The sequence below is a fragment of the Etheostoma spectabile genome, chromosome 19 (genome assembly GCF_008692095.1).
Source record: "Etheostoma spectabile isolate EspeVRDwgs_2016 chromosome 19, UIUC_Espe_1.0, whole genome shotgun sequence".
Classification (NCBI taxonomy): domain Eukaryota; kingdom Metazoa; phylum Chordata; class Actinopteri; order Perciformes; family Percidae; genus Etheostoma; species Etheostoma spectabile.
This window is the reverse complement of record NC_045751.1, coordinates 15462760-15486004: the sequence shown is the minus strand read 5'-3', so window position 1 is coordinate 15486004 and position 23245 is coordinate 15462760. Positions and strand designations below refer to the sequence as shown.

Here is a 23245-nt window from a genome sequence, read left to right as displayed (position 1 = left end):
AAAAGCTGTACCCGCTAATGATGACAATTTTCTTCATCAAACTTTTTTCTTTTAACTTTCTGAATCGTACGCAATTATTTGAAATCAGAGTTTGTCTATACAATAACGGCTTGTAGAGAATAACCTAAACATGTTATGTTTACAAGAGATATTTAATTGAGGAGATGGTTGTTGATGGGACACTGGAATAGGACGTCATGTTTGTGGACTTCATGTTTTCACTGGTTCACTATCACTATTGTGTAAATGTCTTTTTATAATCATTAAAACAAAGTATAGTCATTCGGTTACCATTCAGTTCTTTTTCTCCATCATCACAGAGTATGCAACAAGGTTTCTTTCAGCCTGTATCCAGCCAGTACAGTCTGCTGAGATATTAGACAAGATTGCTTTTCACGATACACATTATTAATATATATTTTTTTAAGCCATGTTTGCAGCGGGCCTCTGTGCTGGCAATGTTAGTCACCAGAAATTGGGCCAACACACAAATTTTAAGTGTTTATTTGCTCTGAAATTTCAAAAAAGCATGAAGCTCCCCAGAGGATAAATCCAGATGACTTTGGGGATCTCCAACTTTTTACATTGCATATTTATCAGGCTGAAATTTGACCGGATACTAATGACTGAATTCTCCAGTCTCAGCTTTAATTTAAATGTTAGCCAAAATAAAAATGGACTGTATTCATATAGCGCCTTTCTAGTTTTAACAACAACTTAAATCACTTTTACATATGACAAGAACCATTCATCATTCCCACACTGTGGCTGAAGCTGCCGTACAAGCTGCCACCTGCTCTTCAGATAAACATTCACACACTTACACACCAGTGCCGCTGCATTGGGAGCAATTTAGGGTTCACTGTCTTACCCAAGGACACTTCGACACTGTAAGTGACAGCTCTTACCACCTAAGCCACAGCCGCTTATAATAATACAAATAATAAATGCTTAATAGCATGCGACATGATAATTTTAAGCATGTTACACTTACCCTCATGTTGACATGCTAACATTAGCATGTAAATGTGATAAATGATATGTTTTAGCAGTAAAACAATCAGAATCCAGTTTATTCAAAGTAGGTTTTTGCATACAAGGAATTTACTTGTAGGCATTTGTTTGGTACATTGACATGAAATGGTTTACAAAATTTCCTAAAAACAATCAATGGGTGCTCTTGATAGGAATGAACCTTGTGTTAAAGGTGCTCTAAGCGATGCCATGTGTGTTTTAGGCTACATTTGTTGTCACATACAGCAAACATCTCCCTATCTGCGAGCTGCCTGTCCAGAGGAACACACTGTAAAAACTGCGGTCTCTGTAGACAGCCCAGGGTCTACAAACAGCAACAAACCCAAAATGTGCCCACCTTCAAGAAAAATTTGGGGGTGGGGGTTAGTGTATGGATGCAAAAAAGGGAGGGGCAAGCATTAGTCTCATTTTGTTTGAAAATACTTCTAACATCAACAAGAAGTAACCTCTGGCGTACTTTAGATGATGCCATGACGGAGCCTTGATCACTCCATGACATTCTTTTTGCCAATGTTTCTGATTAACAGTGCCAACAACGCTTTGGCCCCATTATCTCACATCTTATCAAGACTTGGAGATTAGCTAAAACATACTGCCGTGTAGCTTGTGGCTGGCACACTTTCTCCCCTATATTCAATATTACATCACTCCTGATTGGTGGGAGGCCGATAACAGCCCCGCAGTGGGAACAAAGGGGAGTTTGTTGTCTAAAAGACATTTTTGGTGAGGTTGGCTACCATTCTCTGACTTACAAAACACATTCAATCTATTACGTTCCTCCTTTTTCTTTTACCTGCAGTTAAGGTCGGCACTCAAGGCACAGGGTGTCCCTTGGCAGAGGCCTTTGGCCATTCATCCTATTCGGAAGTTATTTACTCTGTGCAGCCTAAAAACTGTGGTATGGCGACTACGCTTTATCAGTTCTTGGTGGTCTCTGGTCGCTCTGGCTTTCCTATTGAGAGGATCTGGGCACGTGAGATCTCAACTGGCATGATGTATGGTCTAGCATTCCAGAAGTATTACACAATCCAGACCATTGACAGATTCACTACAATTTCATTCATAGGACTTATCTCACCCCCGTGTAAATGCGTCACATGAAAATAATTAACAGCCCTTTATAGACTTTCTGCCCAGTTAAAGCACAAGGCACATATCTACACATGTTCTGGGAGTGCTCTCCCGTTGGTCATTTCTGGAACAGTACTGCATCCAAAATCTCTGCCTTGTTTAACTGTGCCTCTTACTGTTAAGGTCTTGATTCTGAATGACCTGTCAGCCTTTCAACTCTCTGGGACTCAGAAACGTGCTGTTTGCTGGACTTACAGCAGCAAAGAGGAGGGTTGCGACTCGTTGGAAAACACCACACGACCTGTCTATCCTACCTGGATGTGGTCTATTTGGAACTGGCCATGGCACGGATAAACGGTACCCCAGGGAAGACTCTGGACACGTGGCGGTGCATTGCTGACTCTGTGAGGTCAGGACCTCTAACTTGCACAGGTGTTTGGTCCCTTGTCTTGTGCCTGTCTGTGTGTGTCTCTGTTTCTGCGTGTGTTGTCTCCCTCACTCCCGTCTTTCCTCTGTTTAATTATTATTTGTAAAAATGTTATATTATTTTGTTGGCCCTGGGACGCGTTCTTGTTTCAGTGTGTTGTTTGTAATTGTCACTGTTTATTTCTTAAAAAAGTAAAAAAAAAAAACTCACCCTCACCCAACATCGCTTAGAGCACCTTTAAAAATAGCATATAGCAAAAATGAAGTGCGTAAGGAGTTTTCCAGGCCTATTAGTGCATCCAGTCTGCCAAGTGCAAGAAAAAAGTAAAGGTTGGCTGTCTTATGTGGATCTAGTAAGATCAGAAGAAATCTAATCAGTAAAACATCAACACAATTACCACAGTACAAGTCTGTTTCTTTCATTTCAATTTTTAACATTTAAATGTAGTCTGTTTTATTTACGTCATTTCCTAACTATTCTTCAAACTAAGAAATTGTTGCCAATCAGTGGTTATATTTTGGCATTCAAACATTTGTAGGCCAATGTTATACCTGAATCATATGTTTGTTTTGGTTGAAAGTCAAATATTCTATGAAGGGTTTAATTTGTAATAACAATTCATAAATTCTTTTGTCTGTTGAGATAATATTCAATTCATTGTAACATCATTGCAGTGGCACATTCCCTTGACTTAAAGCAACACTGGAGAACTTTTTGTACCTTAAAATTATGTTTCCAAAACCGTTTCAGTGGTTCATCAAGTTGTAACAGGGTGAACAGCACTTCTGCATTTGCGGCTCTTTACCGGCTATAACAGCACTATGCAAGTTTGCCAGATCGGGTAGCAGATCTGTAGTTTGAATGAGACATAATGGGACAATTCCGCTTTCAACCTATAGGAAGACCGAAGTGGGAAAAGTCCAAAATCCTTAAAAGAAAATCACAATATGGAACTAGAAAATAATATTTCATGCTATCCCATTGACTCACCTGAACATCCTCCATGACATGTGGGATCAAATGATGTCCAGATGAAGCTCCTCGAAGCATTTTCTTTAGTCTTTAAGTCCAATTGATGACGCTCTCTTCTGAACAAAGGATTGAAAGCACACTAAATTGCCAATGCTTGAGCCTTTTTCTTTAAACCAAGAGCACCATGTAGTATAATATTATGTATTAAAGTTGTATTCACTTTACGTCCAGTAACGTTTATTTGTCATGCCATTCTAATAAAATAGCTGCAGTTTCCCACATTAACCAGCTAAAACCACAATATGTAATTATATTTATCATATATTGTATGTTACCCAGTGAGAATTTTTCCATTGAGAGACATTTAAAAATGACCATGGCCACCAGTCAAAAAACCATCTAAACTCTTCAAAAGTGAAAGTTTTTTTCTCTGACTGACTATTTGAAGACGTACTTCATAAGGAAAATGCTGACACGTGACATGAGTGGGGCATGTTTGTGTGGTTCTGATAACCCAGATTTGTGTGTGAAGGAGATTCATGGAGGAGATTGTTTCCGGCTGGAAGCAGTCACAACGAGCCTCAAGTGGACGGCTGCAAACCACACATTTTAAAAACTTTTAAAAAGGGACTTTGAAGAAGCCGGACAGGAAGCACAAGCTCAAACACAGTGGCTTTTTTAATTGGATATTTAATTGTTAATTTTTCATTTTTTTAAGCAACAGAACATTCCCTGACATTGATGTCACTGAAGTCCATTGTGGAATTTCTTTACAAACAAAAAAACATACTCAAACAAAGGATACAAAATGAAACCCGGGAATTACAATGAAACTGAATTAAACTGAGGCAAAATAACATTAAACAAAAAAAACCTCCTTTTTATTTCTACCTTCTGGTGAAGGCACTTTCACTTCTCAGCCTCACTCACCTGGAACCTACCACCTGCACAGGTAACTATAGGGTGAGCTATACTAAAATAAAGAGCAACATTTAACACTCTGGATCCATAAATACCATTAGATTCACACTTACTGCTACTGCTGACATTACCATTTATAAATAGATGAGCACCCATAACAATAAGCACCCCAAATATTATACAGATGTTTACTGCACAACTATTTTACCTTTTCTCCTACAGCCTCAGGGTGCCGAGATAAGCCAGGCCAACGCAGAATTGATCGCCGCCCAATGCACGCCGGTTGGATTTGTGTCCGACTTGATCCCCATCATTTGACGTCATGCACACGTGATCAACAATAACCTCAAAAGATCAAGGCAGCCGCATGTTTGAGGCAGCGCAGTTGCTTTTCATTGACTACAAGACCCAGGCGGACCCAGGGCATGCTGGGAAATGCCTGGCTCTCAGCTGGTCTAACAGCTGATTGGTTCAGAATCGACCAATAAGGATGACGTTTTATATATATTTTTATTGTTTTTGAATGGGAGGGATTCTAATTGCTATATGTCTGATTTAAATGCTTATTCTGTATAGAACACATGTGTGGCTGATAGTGACGTTTAGAAATCAGAGACACTAAATTCATTCAGATTATGGATCCTTTACACTCTGTTGTTTATTAACATAAGCGACAGATCACATGTAGAGCATTTTGACAGCTATTCTGTCTTAATAAAAACAACTTGAGACTGTGTACAAGCTGCTATGTGGGTCTGATAACATTTTGTTAAATCGGCATCGGCCCTAACAGGACGTGAGGGTCTCTGGGACTTCCTGTCCAGCCTGAAGGCTGCAGGAAACGGCTGTAATCTGTCCAACTTGACAACGGAGTTTTGTCACGGCCCCCAGCTGCTGCCGCCAGCACTGGCCCCCTCTACAGGCGAGGCGCAGCTCATCTAGAACGAGCCTGATCTAATCAGTCAAACATGCATGCACTCTCCTTGACTGATCAGGAGAGCAGCTGATCACCCCCCACATCACACGCAGAACCAGAACAAAAATACTATGAACTTGTAAAACAACTAAACAGACCTATGTCCTAATTTATCAAATACACTGAAACATTATAATGTAATTAAGAATTACGCGGACACAAAACATGGTTAAAGTTGGGAACAGGGCCTAGTGAAAATGGAGAAAGGAAGCCTTGTCATATGGAGATGGCTGAGGAAATTCCAGGTATCTCCACAAATTCTGAGGAATTTCTACTCCTGGTACTGAAGCCCCGTAAAGAGTGGTTTGTTCGGCCGAACGTGCAATACCCTGCCTAATGGATACTTCCACCAGGGGCTGAAAGAATAATGCTTAGAGAATTATTAAAGTTCCAAATGACCTGAGTAACAGTCTTTTCTACCTGTTGAGGTTGGGAAATAGGTACCGGATACACCAGGTCAGCATTGAAAGGCTCAGAAAGGAGCTTCTAAATGTGGACACTGCCTTAGACTGCCTCCCCCTTCATTATACATATTATTTTTACAATCTTTTTAATGCACAAATTAAAGGAACTGACGTGACAACACTTCCCACCATCCCTTTGTTAGCAACTATTCCCGCTCTCCCCATCTTCCAACAATCTCTAACAGTCAAGTCCCACTAATTGATTTATGGTGCCTGAATAGTGTTTTAAATGAGATAGAAAGTTGGAAAGGGCATGGCTGCAAGTCATGTGACACCCAGTGGCGTAAAAAAAAGACCATTTCCCGTACACAATCATTACAAAAAACAAGCTGTACAACCCTGAATTTTCACAAGGTCACCTCCTCTTCCTCGCTGCTGCTGGACTCTCCAAACAGGTCTCCGTGTTGAGAGACTTGAGTTGCTGAGCTGACAGTCCTGGATGTTAACCTGACGCTGATCAGGGCAGGGCTGTGGCTGAGGCCGAGCAGGACAGAAATCTGGGACCCGAGAAGCAGCTTCATACAGCGGACATGTGCATCCAGGGAGAGCACAGACAGGACGCTGCACGCCTCCAGGTCCCACACGCTCAGCTGTCCTGGAAAATTAACATAAAAAGTCACTGTTGCTCATGGAGACACTCTGCTGTGTATGATATGACAGTGAAAAAGGTAGTTATGTGCATAGTTGGGTTCTTACTGTGTACAGAAGCAATTATAGATTTCAATGGTAGCTGCTTGCTATAGCTGTTTGTGGGTTTGGTAAACATTTCAATGGTAACAGAGAGCTCAACCAATCAGAGATGTCGCTGTGACACTAGCTCCTAATTTCTAGCAGGTGTGACTGCGCTGTGTTCTGGCTGTGCCGTGGTTTTGTCCCGTCCTCCCACGTGCCATACTACACCGGGAGCATCTCAGAAGCGGAGCGCCTTGCTGTCCAACTTTCATAGTCTCAAAACAATCACGTGTTTAATAAGCTAATATCTACCTTCCACTCCAAGCACTCCTGTTCTTCCACCTCCAAAATTAATCTCTCACCGTCTAGGGTGTTGTAGAGGAGACATATACGATATTGAGAGGATCTTTTGGTAAATTGTCTCGATGCTCTTGCTTTTTAACTTGCTGCCGGCTGTCCGAACGGCCCACTGTTCGTGGGAAAATACACATGGCAAGTCTCTATGGTGGAGCGGAGAATAAGAGTTAGTATTGTGTAGTGCTTTTCCATGAAATCGCGAATGAAATGTGTTTCTCATGGTTGATTTCATACAGACTTGTGGCGTCTCCTGGTGCATAAACCTTTATTTTATAATCTCGTAGCTCGTGGTCAGTCTACCTTGGATGGGGTAGACATCCTGATAATAGAAATCCTTATGGAGAAAATGAATGGGAATTTTCTCTGTGTAGTATTTACACTCAGCCCCAAATAATTTAATTGAAGAAGACATGCCACTTTGTTTTTTAGAAAAATAGACTAGGCTTTTGCGGTTCAAAAATACCAACACAGTGGTGGAACGCTGCAGACAAATGATTGAGTATCATCAATATCTGACACGAGCAGCTAGCTCAGAGGTAAACTGAAAGTTGGCATATAACCACCTTCAAGCTTTTAAAGTAATTAGTTCAAAATTGGTAGTTGTCTGTGACGCTAACACTAAGGTTAATTTAACCAGCTACAGTACAGCTGGAGCAGTTTGTAATTAATTATCACCTTTACCAGACATTTGTCCAATAATAATTATACCACTAATGTTTCACAATTTGTAATTAGTTATATTACCTATATATACCTAAATGTATTGATTGAATGATTGAAGATCTGACTGTCTGGTTGAGTCATTATTAATTATGCTTGGTATATTTGTATCTTGTTTAAAACCATTAAGACCACAAATACAGGGTTGTAGTTTAACCTAATAGAAGATAATCACAATTTTACTCACAATTACAATATTGATAAAAAAAAAAAAGAGAGCAAATAATCACAATTTGTATCCTGTGTGGGAGAGGCGGACTCTGCTAGCAACTATGAAAATAACTTTACAGAGAGGCAATTAAGAATGAATTGAATTGAACAGATTCTAGTGCAATGATCAGATCAGATAAATGATTATTTTTATTCAAAGGCCTCTTAATAAGAATCAGAGAGAAATCACTGAATACTTATCGTAATTTTTTTGGCTTTAAAGAGTCCGATTTTAAATTTATTTTCACCCAAATTACAATAAACTCATTCAGTCACTTCAGCTCTAAAAATATTTAAAAATAATAAATCATCATAACACATAAATATACTGTCGGCAGCTTGATTAAATCAAAATGTATGTCAGCCTCCTTTAATCCAACCTGGGACTGCACTGATTTCACTTGCTTGAAAGTGTGAAAACATGCTGTAATATGGCACCTTAAAGTGAAAGAGTCTTGAGAAAACAGTTGGTTTATAGCACCAGAGTGTGAAAACCAACACACACACACACACACACACACACAAACACACACACACACACGAGAAATAAAAACCCTAATAAATCCTTCCATCCTTTGGGGCTTTTAAAGGTTTTTTCTTATCCCCGTTGCTCATGGTTGAATGTCAGCTCTAGACCTGCTCTATATGAAATGTGTCCTGAGATAACTTCTGTTGTGATTTGACACTATGAATAAAGTTGAATGAATAAATTGACTAATAACTTTCGGTTCTGTTTCCCACCTGATCAACAAAAGTAAAATTCCAGGATAATGGACACCTGCCGCCACCTTCCCCTCTCTGTGTGTGGCCGTTCTAAAAATCTGTTCGTTTCGGGAAACAACAACAAACTTCGAGCTAGCAAGCTACATGCTGAAAATGGCAAGTTTTGAAGAATCTGCTTTGTTCTTTCGGGAAAACAAGTCCCTTCCTGACAGTATTTTGCAGAGCCACCGTCGCTGCGGTCAGAGCTTAGTGCTGCCCAACACAATTGTGATTGGTTTAAAGAAATGCAAACAACCCAGAGCGTTTCTTTCTTCCTTTCCCAGAATGTACCTGTGGTTCAGCCACAATGCAAAACTACCTACCTGACAAAAGGATGGCTCTGGTTCCTCTCTCTGTCACGTGAAGCTTACTAGAGTATTCTATCATGAGGTTCCCATAGCCACAGATGCTCCTGTAAATTTTCTTGAAGGGGTCCCACACCTTCAGTCTGTCAGAGCAAACCAATACAACTCTTATTATTCAAAATGGGATAGCATGTTTTCATCCACACATTTAAAACTCAGTACAAAATTCACTATGGGATTTGTCTTGCCAGCAAAATGCTAGTGGAAACCGATGGCAGCATGCTTAGCATCATTAGCATGTCAGACAACAGTAGGTGTTTTGACTGTGGTGCGTAAAGTTACACAAAGGCTGACAGCAGGGCTGAATAAACCCAGTAGGGAGCCCTCACCCCTCTCCTCCAAAGTAGTAGGTCATAGGTTGATTGAATGCAAATGAATTACTGAATATGCACTAAATTACTCCATCCATCCATCCATCTTCATCCGCTTATCCGGTATTGGGTCGCGGGGGCAGCAGCTCCAGTAGGGTACCCCAAACTTCCCTTTCCCGAGCCACATCAACCAGCTCCGACTGGGGGATCCCGAGGCATTCCCAGGCCAGGTTGGAGATATAATCTCTCCACCTAGTCCTGGGTCTTCCCCGAGGTCTCCTCCCAGTTGGACGTGCCTGGAACACCTCCCTAGGGAGACGCCCGGGAGGCATCCTTACCAGATGCCCGAACCACCTCAACTGGCTCCTTTCGACGTGAAAGGATTACACATTACTATTTCAAAAAAATAGTTTTTGACACAGGACCCCTTTATAAACACACCGCCAAGATTTAAAATGTATGAACCACCTGGAGGTTTTTACCAGTTTTGTAAATATTAATCAGTTAACCAAATTACTCCAGCTTAGTATGTGTATGGCATAAGCTCATTCAAAAATAAATGCTTATTCTTCATTGGCGAGTGGAGTTTGCTTACTTTTCTCGAAGATAGCTAAGTTTTCATTGAGGAATACTGTAAGATGCAGTCAAATGCTCCAGAAAAAGCTAGTAAGTGGACCTTGAGTTACTATGGTTTATAGTTAAAAAAATATATATTTTCATGGTTGAGAATGAACTTTCACGCTCAAGACATCTATTTTCACGTTTGTTCAGATATTAAATAGGCAAGCAAGACCATCCCCAGCCTTATTTACATTTTTAACATTACGCTTTCCAACTATGTGTTTAAGGCACTGGTTTAAGCAAAAACAACTCATAATTGTCTGGCTGAGTGTTTTAAATTAGATGTCAGTGTTAAGCGGAATTGGAGGGAATTTCAGCACTTAACGAGGCACGACTGGGTGTCATCTGCATAACAATGGTAGGACACAGTGTTAAAGTGATGAATACACAGTAACATTCACTCAAGAAATCTGAAAACATTTACCTGTTGCTTCCTCTGACCCCAAATACAACTCTGTCTGCGTTGTCTGTGATAGCTATGCAGCAAACCCCAGCTTCATTCCACAGTCTTTTTGTCACCTAAATGAATTTGAGGGCAATATAAAATCAAATCAACCACAGAGCAGGGGAGGAGCGAGGGGGTCTGGGGCTCCAGCCCTAAATGTTGTAGGTTTTTAAAATAACTTTGTTACTTTGAGTCATTTCCCCTCAGTCTCTCTGACTGGATCGCAAAGTCAATGGAGCAGAAGTTCTGTTACTTCGGTAATATTGCCTTAATTTTAAGATTAGTAATGCTGTTTACACCAAATTCCTACCCTACCTACAGTACCAGTCAAACTTTTGGACAGACTTTCTTAATTAAGTGAATGGGAAAGTGAGTCTTAGTTTAAACTTATAACATCAGAAAGTTTTTGCCTCTTTTTAGAGTGAAATGAGTCATCCTCAACATTTGTGGAGGAACACAGTTGGAGAACAATTAGATTCCAAACAAGATGTCATCTATCATGTTATTCACAAATGATGTACAGATTTTTTAGGCATTCCCTTATCAAACGGCTTGAAAAATAGTGCAAGCAGCGGCGGTAAATGGACACCCGCTAAGTTTGGGCTGAGCCCTGAATGTGTACGTCTTGCTCTGCCCCTGCCACAATGCTATCACAAATCGCCAAAAATGGTTATTATTTAAAAGTGTTAATTAAACTTAAAATGGAACATTTAAGAGCTTAGTTCAAGCAAACTGTAACAAACAGTAGGAACCCACCGCTCCTTTGCGCAGGTCCCATAGGGTGATGTGGGGCATCCTCTGCTCATGGCTGTAGCTGGTCAGCACCAGGTGACTGCCAGTGTGGGTAATAGCTGCAGTGTGGAGGCTCAGCAGTGATGTTTTCTCCCCCAGGCTGTGCAGGTGTTCCTGCGAAACCACGCTGAAGACATTGAGGTGGTGAGCAAAATAAGAGCACACCACCACCTACAAAATAAAAGGTGTGGAACGTAGAAGTCAGTGATGCAACAACTACTGACAATGTAGTGAAACAGTAACATTGTTTTGCTCAATGCTGATATTATATAAACTAAAGACCTGAAACAATTTAAAACTTGTGTGCAAAATACACAGTGCCTTAAACATTGCAGATAAAAAAAGATTTGGATGGCTTATCCTGCCCTTGTAGAGTGCATTGCTCTTTTGCTGGGTACCTGTTCATCTCCACTGAGGAGGTATTGGTCTATCATGTTGAATTTCTCGCTGTCCAGCCTCCTTTCTGCCTCTCTCTCCCTCTGTGCCTCTCTCTTCAGCCTCCTTTTCTTTGCAGATTGGCTCTCTGTTCGAATGTCCCATGGCATCACTGTAGCAATGCAAGAAAACTTAAACTAAGGACACTCAGAAAGTGCCGACCTCCTTCAAGGTATGCTAATTTGCAGCTAACGTTAAGACTTGAGGGAGCAATTCCGTGAATTTGAAAACACATTTTCAGATTATTCCAACACCACATGAAAGCAGCACAAAAGCCCTATCACGCAAATGCTAACAAAACTGAAAAATAATTTGTGGATCCGCCCCGTGATTTGGATCCGCTCAAAAATGTACATCCTTCAACCAAATCAAAAATTCGAGCCAGTAGTTTTTCAAAAACATGACCTCCTTGGTGGAAGTAACTATAGGTCTATCCAGACACGTGGTAATATCGAAGCAGGTATATTTTACCGCCAGGGAAGGTCTTTAGCGCACCATTATTTATCAGGATGGAATACTCAGGCCATGAAAATACTTTAAAATGTAGCATAAAATCCTACACAAAGTGGCTTTAAGAAGACAGTCAAGGATTGAATTTGGATTTATAGGTAAGAAAAGAATTAAGATTAGGTTAGTGTAAGGATTAAAGAGTGAAGAGAAAGGGGAGTTATCCGAGCACTAAAAGTAAACAAAAATCTACCTTTACCACAGAATGTCATGTAAATAAACCCTTTTCTGGAAATATTACACCTACTGTATCCTCTCCAACAAACGTTTTAGTCTCCTCAGCTGGCTCGAACTTACATGTGGAAGGAAAAGGATTACAGCCCTAATTGCTTGTTAGTGAAGTGATCTAGGAAGTGATGTTAATAAAAGGGTTTGTGCATCAGCGACACACACACACACACACACACACACACACACACACACACAGAAAAATTTAAATGTTCAGCTCATCATGGAAAAGATGATGATGACAAATATGTGTTTATAGCGGGAGGATCAGGCAGCTCACATGTTGTGTCTCTGCGTGGGGTGAAATTGGGCTGCAGGTCTTGGACAGGGCAGCTGCACAGGAGTGACTCTCTGTGGGAGGGTTTAATCTCATGTTTGATAGAGCCAGAGTCTAGATCCCAAAGGATCAGACAGTCTCTGCAACAACACACATTAGACAAGACATAAACTGGGGTTCTGCTGAAATGTTTTTTAGCAGGTCAATGATAGATACAAAGTAAGAACGACTTTATTACCTTGTTTGATACTTTCCTTTAATTCAGTTCAGTTCATGTGAACATGATGTGCATTTCAATGAAAACTGTACAAGGACTACAGACATGTAGGGTGTCTGGATCATAGGGTAGCCTTAAATTTAATAACTGCATGTCACGCATGGAACCCATCAATTCATTTGGAGCTCAGTTTGTTTTCTTAATTTTCTTAATCTAAAGTTGTGTGAAGTATCTCTTTCATTGCAGACTTCTCATACTCTCTGTATTTCACATATTCACTCTCACCTGGTCTCTGATAGGCCCAGAAGAGTCCGTCCATCCCTCAGAACACGGTACTCGTGCTGAAGACAGGAATTAACCATAATCCCAGTCTGTCTCCTCACAAAGCTCCGCTTTATCAAATCATACACCAGAAGAGTCTGGGAGGTCAGACATGACAGAAAGGTTACTATGACTATATATGGGTATTGTTGGTTCAGTAGTCCATAGTCTCACTTTGTCAACCCTTCCTCCACAGTGCTGCAAAGGAGGGCCTGGCTAGTCCACACATTCCAGGATGGGAGAAAAACATGCTCGGGTTTATGGACATTTCTTTAAACCAATCAGAATTGTCTTGGGTAGCGCTAAGCGCCGGACAGAGCCACGGTGCCTCAGGAAGGAACTTGTTTTGGTGGAACGTGTACGTTCAAAAGTTGTTTTAGTCGTGCAGCAGAAAACTCAGATTGGACAGATAGTCTAGCTAGCTGTCTAGATTTACCCTGCAGAGATCAGAGGAGTAGTTAACCGTAGTCTTCATGAATCAACCAGAGTTTAAAATGCTGAAAAGAGTTAAATCCGGTTAAATTTCCTGTGGCAACGGAGCAATACCGGAAGTGGAACATCGTGGATATAGTAAGTAAGTTACTATGAGTCCACAACATGAACTTAAAAGGAGGGCAGTCTGGACATAGTTTAGAATGAATCTGAGTACATAAAAGTATAGTCCAGTGTAGACCAAAAACTAAATTCAAAATGAGCAGATGAAAATATCAAAAAGACATCATAGATAGTCTGACCTGGAACGGACAAGAAGCAGCGTCCATGCTGCGGTTTCTGCTTCTGTCTGTAAAGATGTAAAGTTTGTAGTCATGGGCGAGCACCATATCAGTGCTGCTGTAGAGGCCGTGCTCCACTCTAACTGGTCGGCAGGCGAAACGCCGTCTGGTCAAGTTCCACACATACACCGTCCCTGCTCTGATGGAGCGGCACACAGCATACCTGCCAACAGAGGGAGCCAGACTCCATCAAAGAAAGATGATGAAGCATCAGTTTTGATGGGCGTTTGCCCCATAATCTATTCTCCTCAGATTGCCAAATGTCAATAAGATGACACACAATTCTAATTCTCCACTGAAACCAAGAACACACAGTAAGTTTAGTGTCAGTTTTGGAACAGAAACAATTTATTGAATTAATGAACAAATGATTTAGTCTTGGGTCCTGGAATAATGTTGAAATAGGGCCTGCATCTCTTTGAAATAACAACAGCCTGACGTCATGATTCAAGTCCTCATCACATGAACTCTTATGCTTCCAGTGGGATGAGAAGTTAAATCATGACGTCATTGAGGATGAAAGTAAATGTTAGGTTAGGTTTAGTAAGAAACTTTATTTATGTATTGCATCTCAGTACCTACCTCAGGGTTTTCCCCATAGGGACGACCTCCTCTGTGCCTTCGCTCCTGAGCGTATGGATGTTATAGGTAAGAGCCCGGTCACTGATCCTGGAAGTCAGATCCCACAGGCGAAGATACTTCTCTCCGCTGCAGACCCCCAGGCAGAACCGCAGATCAAAACAAAGCCCTGAAGGGAAAGGAAAATGTCAGAGCTAACAAGGCAACACGCCCACTTTACTAAAAGACACGCCCCCTAAAATTACTTTCTGGATTGACTTACCTATTCAAACCATGGATGTTTAATAACAACTGGATATAGTGTTTGAGGCGGAGCCCTGTTCTTTCTTAGGGGAGTTGCTCAGTGGAGCATGAATCCAAAACCAGCGCCTAAATCCATTCTTTACACTTCAGCTCTTGTGCTTTTGGTTGTGGACAGACAATAAAAACACACAACTCTTTGAATATTGCCCTTACTAGGGCTTCATGTGGGCCATTTCAGCATTTTGAAAAATCCAAACCTTGACAACTGTGCGTGTGCCATGCCTAGTCACTGTTGCTAAGCTATGATTGAACAAATGCTTTTTGGTTTAGAGCTGCACAATATATATATATATATATTCTTTTTTTAAATAAAATTATGTTGGAAAGGATTATCTTTCATTTGGTTTAAATTCAAGTTTTTGTATTTCAGCAGAATACAGAAAGCAGCAGAAATGCAGAACTAAGTACACATTAATATCTGTTTACTTATCCCAAGTAATATTAATTATGCGGTATTCAACAACGTTATCGCATATTTTCCTCATATCTGCATCCCTAGTTGGGTTATTAGTCAATCTGATCAGTAATCTTGGAAAAACCTAAACCCCATCTAGGTATCTGCACCACCAAACTTTGAGCACCCTGTAAAAACAAACCGTTGGTCAGTACTGCGGGGCAGCGAGTGATGTGTTTGTGGTCCTCTGTCTCCAGGTTCCAGGTGACCAGCTCCGTGATGCCAGTACGGGGGGAGGGGCAAAAGGCCACAACGTGAGTCCCCGCCCGGTTGACAGTGACCTGGGAAATGCAGTCCTGGCTGCAGCCCAGTATAGAGCGCAGGTAGAGGAAGGACACAGTGCTGAAGAGTTTGATCTGGATGATTTCACTGCCCCTCTTGTATGGGAATCTAACACAAACACAGTAGAGGATGTGAGAGAATGTGCTATTTCACAGGAAGTACCACAGGACCTGCTGCAGGACTTAAATTTAGATTTAATATTATTACTTCATTATCCTTACAATACATACAGGATTATAATATTGATGATTTTCCATCCAAGTATTTTATGCCTCCAACAACATTTTATTACAACTGCAATTCATTCAATTCCCTGCACCCCATTCACTTCTTCATTTCAGAAACATCAACTTTTTTAGGACTATTTTTTAATTCAACAAATATGTACTTTTTGTAGATGCAAAGCAGACACAAACAAATCTCACAAAGTGCTGCTGGATGTTATAACAAATACAAGAATTGTATCACCATGCCTTTTCTTCTCTGCTTGTCTTCATAGTCATCAGATTCATCTACTAACCTTTATAGAGCTGGCTCAGGTTTGACTTGGACCAGCTCTTAGTTATACTGTTATAGGCATAGACTGTATATATATATATTAAAAAATATTAATATTAACGGTCTATGGTTATAGGTCTAGACTGCCCCTTGATTTTCTTAGACACACCTCTCTCCTCTCTGTTTCCATCTGTGTGTATTCATGTCCAAGAAATTACTACCTTAGCTCTGGGGAGCTTATTTTCCAGAGTCCTTTTGTTTTCTCGCCTCACAGTTTTCCTTGGATTACGGTGGCGCCTTAATCATGGTTGCAGTTGCCGTTGTGGTCCTGCTCGGCGCCCTGAACTGCTACAAGTATTATTTCTAGTCATAGTTCCATTATCTATTGTGACTTTAATTGCAAGAGCCTTGGTCTGTCTGAGCTTTTCCACTCCACCGTCGCACTAAATGCTTGCTCGTTGAGGAATTGTTGGAATTGTTGAGTCTTTGTAAATTATAGAGTGACCAACTCAAACTGCAAAGTGTCTTGAGATATCTCGTTTTGATTTGATCCTAAAAATAAATTGAATGAAATCGAATTGAATTGTTTTTAGTGTTATTGTACCTGCAGAAGAGCAGCAGGTAGTCTTCAGTCATGTCCACAGCCTGTATAGAGGCACCACCGTGCTGAACAGACAGGACCGACAACACAGCGCCCCCTCTGGCACTGAATACCGCTGCCTCATCACAGGACCTCAAACACAGAGAAGAACAAGTATCAAATACCTAAAAGAATGTAACTTTCATATATATTTAAATCATTAATAGTATTTACAAATTACAACACAGTGCCAAATGTTTACTGCTCGCCCAACTCAGACAGCCATGTGATTCACATGATGTGAACAACCACAGAGAGGCTGTATTTTTGACTTCAATATATATGAAGTCGTGTCAAAAGTTGTGTACCAATTCCAAATTAGATACTCTAAATCACAGATTAGCACTTCACAGTGAACTATTCTGCCAGGTATGACAGTGTATTATTTAATTTATTATTAATTATGTTTTATCATGGTGTTCTGAGATGTTAATATACAATCTTTTCACTTTTTATCAGCTGTGAGCAGTTCTTCCACTTATGTTGTATGTTGTAACACAGGACAAGAGTGTGCATCCAATCTCATAAATCAGCTATTTAGTCAAATGTATTTATGCACTTAAATATCAAAATGCCACTTCTCATTTCTGAGTGAGATTATACACACAAATAACTGGAACAGTCATTTGCTACACAGCACTTCTTCTAACTGTACATTTGTTGATTACGGCTTTTATGAAAGCTTTCATTAAACTCTGAGACCCTAGGAGCCAACTGTAAATGTGCTGATGCTCTGAGACGTTCCATATTATTACCATCCCTGTTGTTTTGTATTACCAGCAACCACTAGTGCACTAGTTTGTCGTTTATCTGATACCTCCTCCCGTCAGGTGTGTAGGTATGGATTCTGTGCTAATTACTCTGAAAGCAGCCATGCCTCTGCTCTTAATTTAGTTATAATGAGAGTGTAACAGGATGAAGAAAACCTCTGTGGAATCACCTGGCCATCAGCTTCAGTATCAATCGTCTATGTGACAGGAGCGGAGGCATTAAGCAATCTTCTCGGTGCTACATTACACTGAGGAGGCACATGAGTAGTCGCCTGTCTTAATAATTCACAACTGTTTTCAAATCTAGTGGTGACATTTGCAGGCCTGATTTCACAGCTTGTTAACAAAAGGATATGTGATATTATTTAAGACCAAGGTCACGCGTAGTGACACTTGTGACTCACGCATTGTGAATGTGTTGCTATTAAGATCGTCATCATTTGACATTTATAGTGACCTGAGCCTGCTGTGCGACCAGGGTTTAAGGTAGTCATTCTCACTCAGGACTTTCACGGTTAAACAGGAACAGTTTGAGTTGAGCGCTGTGTTAGCACTGGAGAATGGTCTGGCTTGTTTGTAATTTTTTAAATCAATCACAACCATCCTGGGCAGAGCTAAGTTTGAGATGCAGCACCAGGGCCATTGCAAAATACATAGCTGAGATAATGAAATGGTAGGGACATCTGCTTTATTTCAGCAATAGCAAAAGAGAGCATTTAAGTCCCGCCAACACCGGAGGGGAAAACAACTCATCACTCTACAATGACTATGTATTGTATTAAGGTGCCTCCTCATTAATTCCATCTGCTAGCAAACAACAGAAAAATGCCTAAAAGCTGCCTTTTTGGTGGTATGCAATAACAACATAAGACTGCCGAACCAGTTATTACTTTACCCTCGCAGTTCAGAGGGTGATGTGTTAGGTCAGGTGTCTCACTAGATGTAGACTGTCGGTAACAAGTCTGCCATTGGCCACTTATTTCAGCAAGCGTTCTCTTCCCCTTCCGCTATCTATTTGGAAAAGGCACCGTTGCTGCATCTGGGGTTTAGCAGTGCTGAGGACAATTGTGATTGGTTTAAAGAAATACAAACAAGCCAGAGTATTTTCTCCCCCTATCGCAGAATGTTAACTTGCGCAGCCAGACCATTCTCCAATGTGCACAGAGCACTGTGGAGATAGGTCTGGCAAGGAGAGACTTGGCCTATCCTAACCCTCTGGTGGAGCTTATTGGGGTTGAGCCCAGTCTGACTGGATGATCTGCAGACACTAATGCAACCAGGAAAATAATTTAATCTATACTCAGGTACCGTTTTTTTATGCTGATACAAAGGCAAAACATTAATCAAAACTAATGCAGCAACAGGACAATGCTCCCAAGAAAAGAAAAGATTTGGGGGGACTATATTTCAGTCTTAAAGTGCTTTCAGACAGCAAGTAGCTCCCACCACCTCCATTGTTTCCAATGCAAAAACAAAGAACAATTTCATTTTTGTTTTAGCTGTTTGCTAGGTTAACATAAGTATTTATCAAATTTCAAATTGCTGAATAACATAACAAGGCATCATTAATTTGTCCAACTTAGGATGGACATAGCCTGGTTTCGACCTAGGTCCAATCTCATGCTGTCTGACCTGTAGGCAAAGAGGACGTAGTCTCTGATGGAGTTGTTGGACAGCAGAATGGAGCGTTTTTTGTGGATTGCCTCACGCTCCATGGAGATGTCAGCACAGTGCAGAAGAGAGCAGCTGGAGGCTAGGTCAAAAACCTAAAAAACACACGTGGGACAGACATTTAGCTCAGACATGACCTACACAAACCTTTTCTAAATTTTAATGAACATAAAAGGCTCTCTTTGTAAAGTTTGACTAATATTCAGGCTTATTGATTGTTTTTGTCAACATTTATAGGCAACAGAACAAGATGAAAACACAACATTGAGACATCATCACCTCATAAAGTTATTATGGCTAAGGGTCTAGTAAACAAGTCCAATATATACTCTCTTTTAGCTCTGGTTTGGTCTCCACCAACCCCTGAGAAATATATATGTTTCTTTAGCTGCTAAATGTTCCACTATGTTCATCAGCTAGTCTCTAACTGTTTCTGTCTGCTGTTTGTTGCAATGCTGTACCTTGACTCGATGGCTTCCATCATAGAAGACCACCAGCAGCTGTCCTTCACAAGTTGTGGTGACTATGGGAACATCCACTGAGTCACTCTCTGAATACACAACTCGCCCGGTTTCAACCTCTCTCACCTGGAACACAGTTACATATCAGTATACATGGTCTTTTCAGTGGTTGGAAACTCCAGGGGCCACATGTATAAAAGACTTTGCAGTTTTAATATCAGAAGATGGCGTACGGCCAAAACTTGAAAGTACCTACGCACAGAAATATTCACATTTATAAAAATCGGGCGTACACTAGGTCCTGCGCACCTTTACTTTACACATCCCAATCAACGTGAAAGTGAGCGCATGTGAACAAGCCACCGACCGCACCTTGCCTGCTCCCATAAATGAATATGGAAATAACTATAAACGCGCCCCCAACGTCATTCTTTGTTCAATTACACGGGTTATCTCGCTGCAGATGGAAAAAAAACTTGTGAGGTTGAGGTGCTTCTTTTTTTGTTGCACAGTGAGTAGATAATTCATTTGTGGGGAACACAAAGGATTTTTTATTAATTTCCCGTCATGTTTAACAGTGAATAAGTAGCCTGTGAATAAAACAGTTAATAGTGTGCAAGATGTTAAACATTATCCACATAAATGATGAAACCTTTATGGAGTATCAGCAGATATAATTATGTTTTTGTATAGACAGCGTCGCGGACATAGGCCAGTAAGTGAAGTGGAAACTTCATTTTGTAATGTTTGATGAGTTTTGGCACTTTTCACGTAGAATTTGCCACTGTACAGAGCCAGACAAGACTTTGCGGACGGCCGGCACAATCGCATGTCTGCTCAAAAGTTTGCGTGACGGCCCGAGCATTCTCACATCAAGTTAATTTTTCTAAATCACACTGTGCATGAAAACCACCGTACGCAAGCTTTTCATGATTTGCCTACGCAATGTTAATACATGAGGCCCTGGTGTTTTCTACAATACAAACTTGTTTTTTGACTGTATTGAAGTGCTACATATCCAAATTGTCTTCATGTTTCAAGTGGATATCATAACTGTAGTTTGAATAACACCATGTTCGTAATATTCCTTGCTGAGATAAGGCAGAATAATGATACTTCCTGTTCATTTAAACCAAGCAGCGCTGAAGTCTAACCTGCAGACTTTGTCCCATGCAGACAACAAGCATCCTATCATCCAGACCCAGTGTGATGGAATCTCCTACAATTCCCCCCACCGCGTCCAGGCTCCTGATGATCCGCTTTTGCTCCAGATCCCAAAACCTCAGCCTTCCGTCTGATTCACTGGTGACAGCCAAGGGTCCTCTTTTCCCCCCTCCCAAGGCAGTCACACTGGTCAAATGACCTAGTTAGTTGAAACACCATTATTCAATTGATTATTTCATTACACAGTTAGAGCATGTTACATTACAAAGAATGTAGCAACATTTACATACATTATGTAGTACTTTAGTTACAGTAGGTGTGGAGTGGACAAGCATTTAATTTATAGCCCAATATCACAAATCACAAATGTACTTCAGGGGGCTTTACAATCTGTACAGCAGACAACACCTCCTGTCCTTTGACCCTTGAATCAGAAAAATGATTATGGCCCAAAAAATGGAAGAAACCTCAGGAAAAGCAACAGAGAAGGGATCTGTCTTCCTGGACAGACAGAATATAGCAACATAGCAAAATTATAGTATGGACAATCACGATGACAACTCTGTGCAGCAGGGCAGTGCTGTGTGTTACCTGCCAGCAGAGTGTGTTGGAGGTCTCCTGGGGGGAGCAAGCAGGTGGAGGAGGGCAGCAACACAGGTAGGGAAGACTGACGACACTGAGACAGCAGAGCACGGAGGTAGCTGAACTTCAGCGGGTCACCTGGGTCATACACACAGCAAATATTCACCAAATAATGGAGCACAATATACTTTTTGGAGTTACTGAATGCTGATACAAATTCATTGTTTCCCTGTAGTAGTCACTATGTCACCTAACTTCTAGCACCTTGTGCTTCATGAAGATATGTAAATGAGACCCAGACATATAAAATTCTTAAGGGACTAGCCAGTCTTTGAAGCAGCCTAATGCAGGTCGCTGCAGAGTATACAGACTATCCACTGGTATTTGGTTATACCAATGATAAGGCATGCGTTAGCCCTTTTAAATTTAAATGTAGTGAATAAATATTGACACACACTCTTTAAAGGTAGATTCTGTCAGTGTACCTTTAGCAACAGGACGATCCTCAATTACAATTTGTCCCAGTCGACCCATAAGTTGGGAGGCCAGCTGACAGGGGTCTTGCAGCAGCACTGCTCGGGACATTTCCAGTGCACCTGAGAACACCTCCACATCCACCAGCTCCCTAGGAGGTGAAGGGGATACACACTGTATTTACATAAATGGTACCATTGGCCAACTATTTCAGCCAGCATTCTCTTCCCCTTCCGCTATCTATTTTGAAAAGGCACCGTTGCTGCATCTGGAATTTAGCACCGCCTATGACGGTTGTGATTAGTTTAAAGAAATACAAACAAGCCAGAGTGTTTTCTATCATTCTTATCCCACAATGTTCTCTACTCTACAGGGAACCTTTAAGTGAAAAGTAGTTTGAGTGGAATTCTCTCAACACTGTCATTTCTCCTACATCTTTCTTTTGACTTTATGACATTTTACACTAAGTTAAAATAATGGTTAGAAAAGAAAAAGGACATAATGTTTCACTATTCTGATGCACCCTATGATGAAATTTTATCTAATTACTTGATCTACACGTCTCTGGATAGCAGAAACTGGAAGGTAAACAGTTGAAATCAGGGACATAAAACTGTACCAAAGCCAAGATGCAAAGTGAGGATCTTCTTGCCTTGGACAACTGTGATCATCATCAATGGTATAAGCAATTTATCTGTCCTCTGAAAGAACCTACTTATCTGGCAGCACAGCCTTCTTCAGGTCCTCCTCAACGTCCAGGACAGACAGACCCCAGGCCTTATGGAGGAGGAACTCATAGTTGAAAATGCATTCGGACAGGAGGAGTAAGATTTGTCTTGAGCGGACCAGGTGGTGGGGTAACCCGTGAAGCTTCCTCAGATTGAATCTGTAACTTTTACTCATGCCTTTACCCTCCACTTTCTCATCCAATGTCCATGCTAGTGGCTGAAATATGTGTGTGTGTTGCGACTTGTGTCTATGGTAGTTGGCATAATCTGCATGCACAGCCATGAGAGAATCCTCTGTTTTTAAATAATGCTTCATGCACACACGCTTCAGCTCAGAATGCGTCCAGCGGTACACCCATGTCCCATCTGTCCTGACCTCAGTTAGGTGATGACCGAGGTCACGTTTCAGTCGAGCCCACAGGACATAAGGCACCTTGGGGTGGCCGGAAAAGGAGTGACATGAGGTCACTTCCTGGAGCACCTTTCCATCTTGGGCCAGTAGGTCCAGTAACTCCTGATGATAGACACAAGCATCAATTCATTGGTTCAAACATTTTCAATTGACCCCATTCCTATACAAACTTTTGCGCTGGAAGTCACTTTAATACTGGTGTAACTGAGATAATATGACTCGTTATATTAAAGTGACCAAATACAGAATAACTGTATGCTGAGAAGATTTATATTGTTTGTAGGTCGAAAACTTTATTATTTCATGGATTTCACAAATTTCTGAATGACATGTTATGCCGTAAACCGT

General features: G+C 40.9%; 2 protein-coding genes and 1 long non-coding RNA gene across 4 annotated transcripts in view; 2 read left to right on the top strand and 1 right to left on the bottom strand.

Annotated features, from left to right (window-relative positions):
• ing2 (inhibitor of growth family, member 2) overlaps window positions 1-282 on the top strand; it is a 3186-nt gene extending 2904 nt beyond the window's left edge. Inside the window, exon 2 of the mRNA XM_032544756.1 lies at window positions 1-282. This exon is cut by the window's left edge and continues 1091 nt beyond it. The gene's annotated coding sequence lies outside the window, so the exon portion shown is untranslated.
• Window positions 283-4261: 3979 nt separating this feature from the next.
• Window positions 4262-23245, bottom strand: part of LOC116669372 (uncharacterized) — a 32055-nt gene continuing 13071 nt past the window's right edge. For both annotated transcript variants that reach the window (XM_032499176.1, XM_032499177.1), the window contains exons 15-31: window positions 22473-22999; window positions 21769-21908; window positions 21293-21421; window positions 20692-20900; window positions 19538-19663; window positions 19038-19171; window positions 16600-16728; window positions 15358-15605; window positions 14462-14627; window positions 13841-14042; window positions 13071-13204; window positions 12572-12708; window positions 11520-11668; window positions 11086-11292; window positions 10309-10403; window positions 8911-9035; window positions 4262-6461 (exon numbers count right to left, since the gene is read on the bottom strand). In XM_032499176.1, coding sequence (XP_032355067.1) covers window positions 6214-6461; window positions 8911-9035; window positions 10309-10403; window positions 11086-11292; window positions 11520-11668; window positions 12572-12708; window positions 13071-13204; window positions 13841-14042; window positions 14462-14627; window positions 15358-15605; window positions 16600-16728; window positions 19038-19171; window positions 19538-19663; window positions 20692-20900; window positions 21293-21421; window positions 21769-21908; window positions 22473-22999 — 3105 coding nt within the window. In that variant the 3' untranslated portion in view covers window positions 4262-6213. The remainder of the gene's footprint in view (window positions 6462-8910; window positions 9036-10308; window positions 10404-11085; window positions 11293-11519; window positions 11669-12571; window positions 12709-13070; window positions 13205-13840; window positions 14043-14461; window positions 14628-15357; window positions 15606-16599; window positions 16729-19037; window positions 19172-19537; window positions 19664-20691; window positions 20901-21292; window positions 21422-21768; window positions 21909-22472; window positions 23000-23245) is intronic.
• LOC116669373 (uncharacterized) overlaps window positions 10473-23245 on the top strand; it is an 18268-nt gene continuing 5495 nt past the window's right edge. Inside the window, exons 1-2 of the long non-coding RNA XR_004326763.1 lie at window positions 10473-10649; window positions 15385-15390. This is a non-coding gene — a long non-coding RNA (uncharacterized LOC116669373). The remainder of the gene's footprint in view (window positions 10650-15384; window positions 15391-23245) is intronic.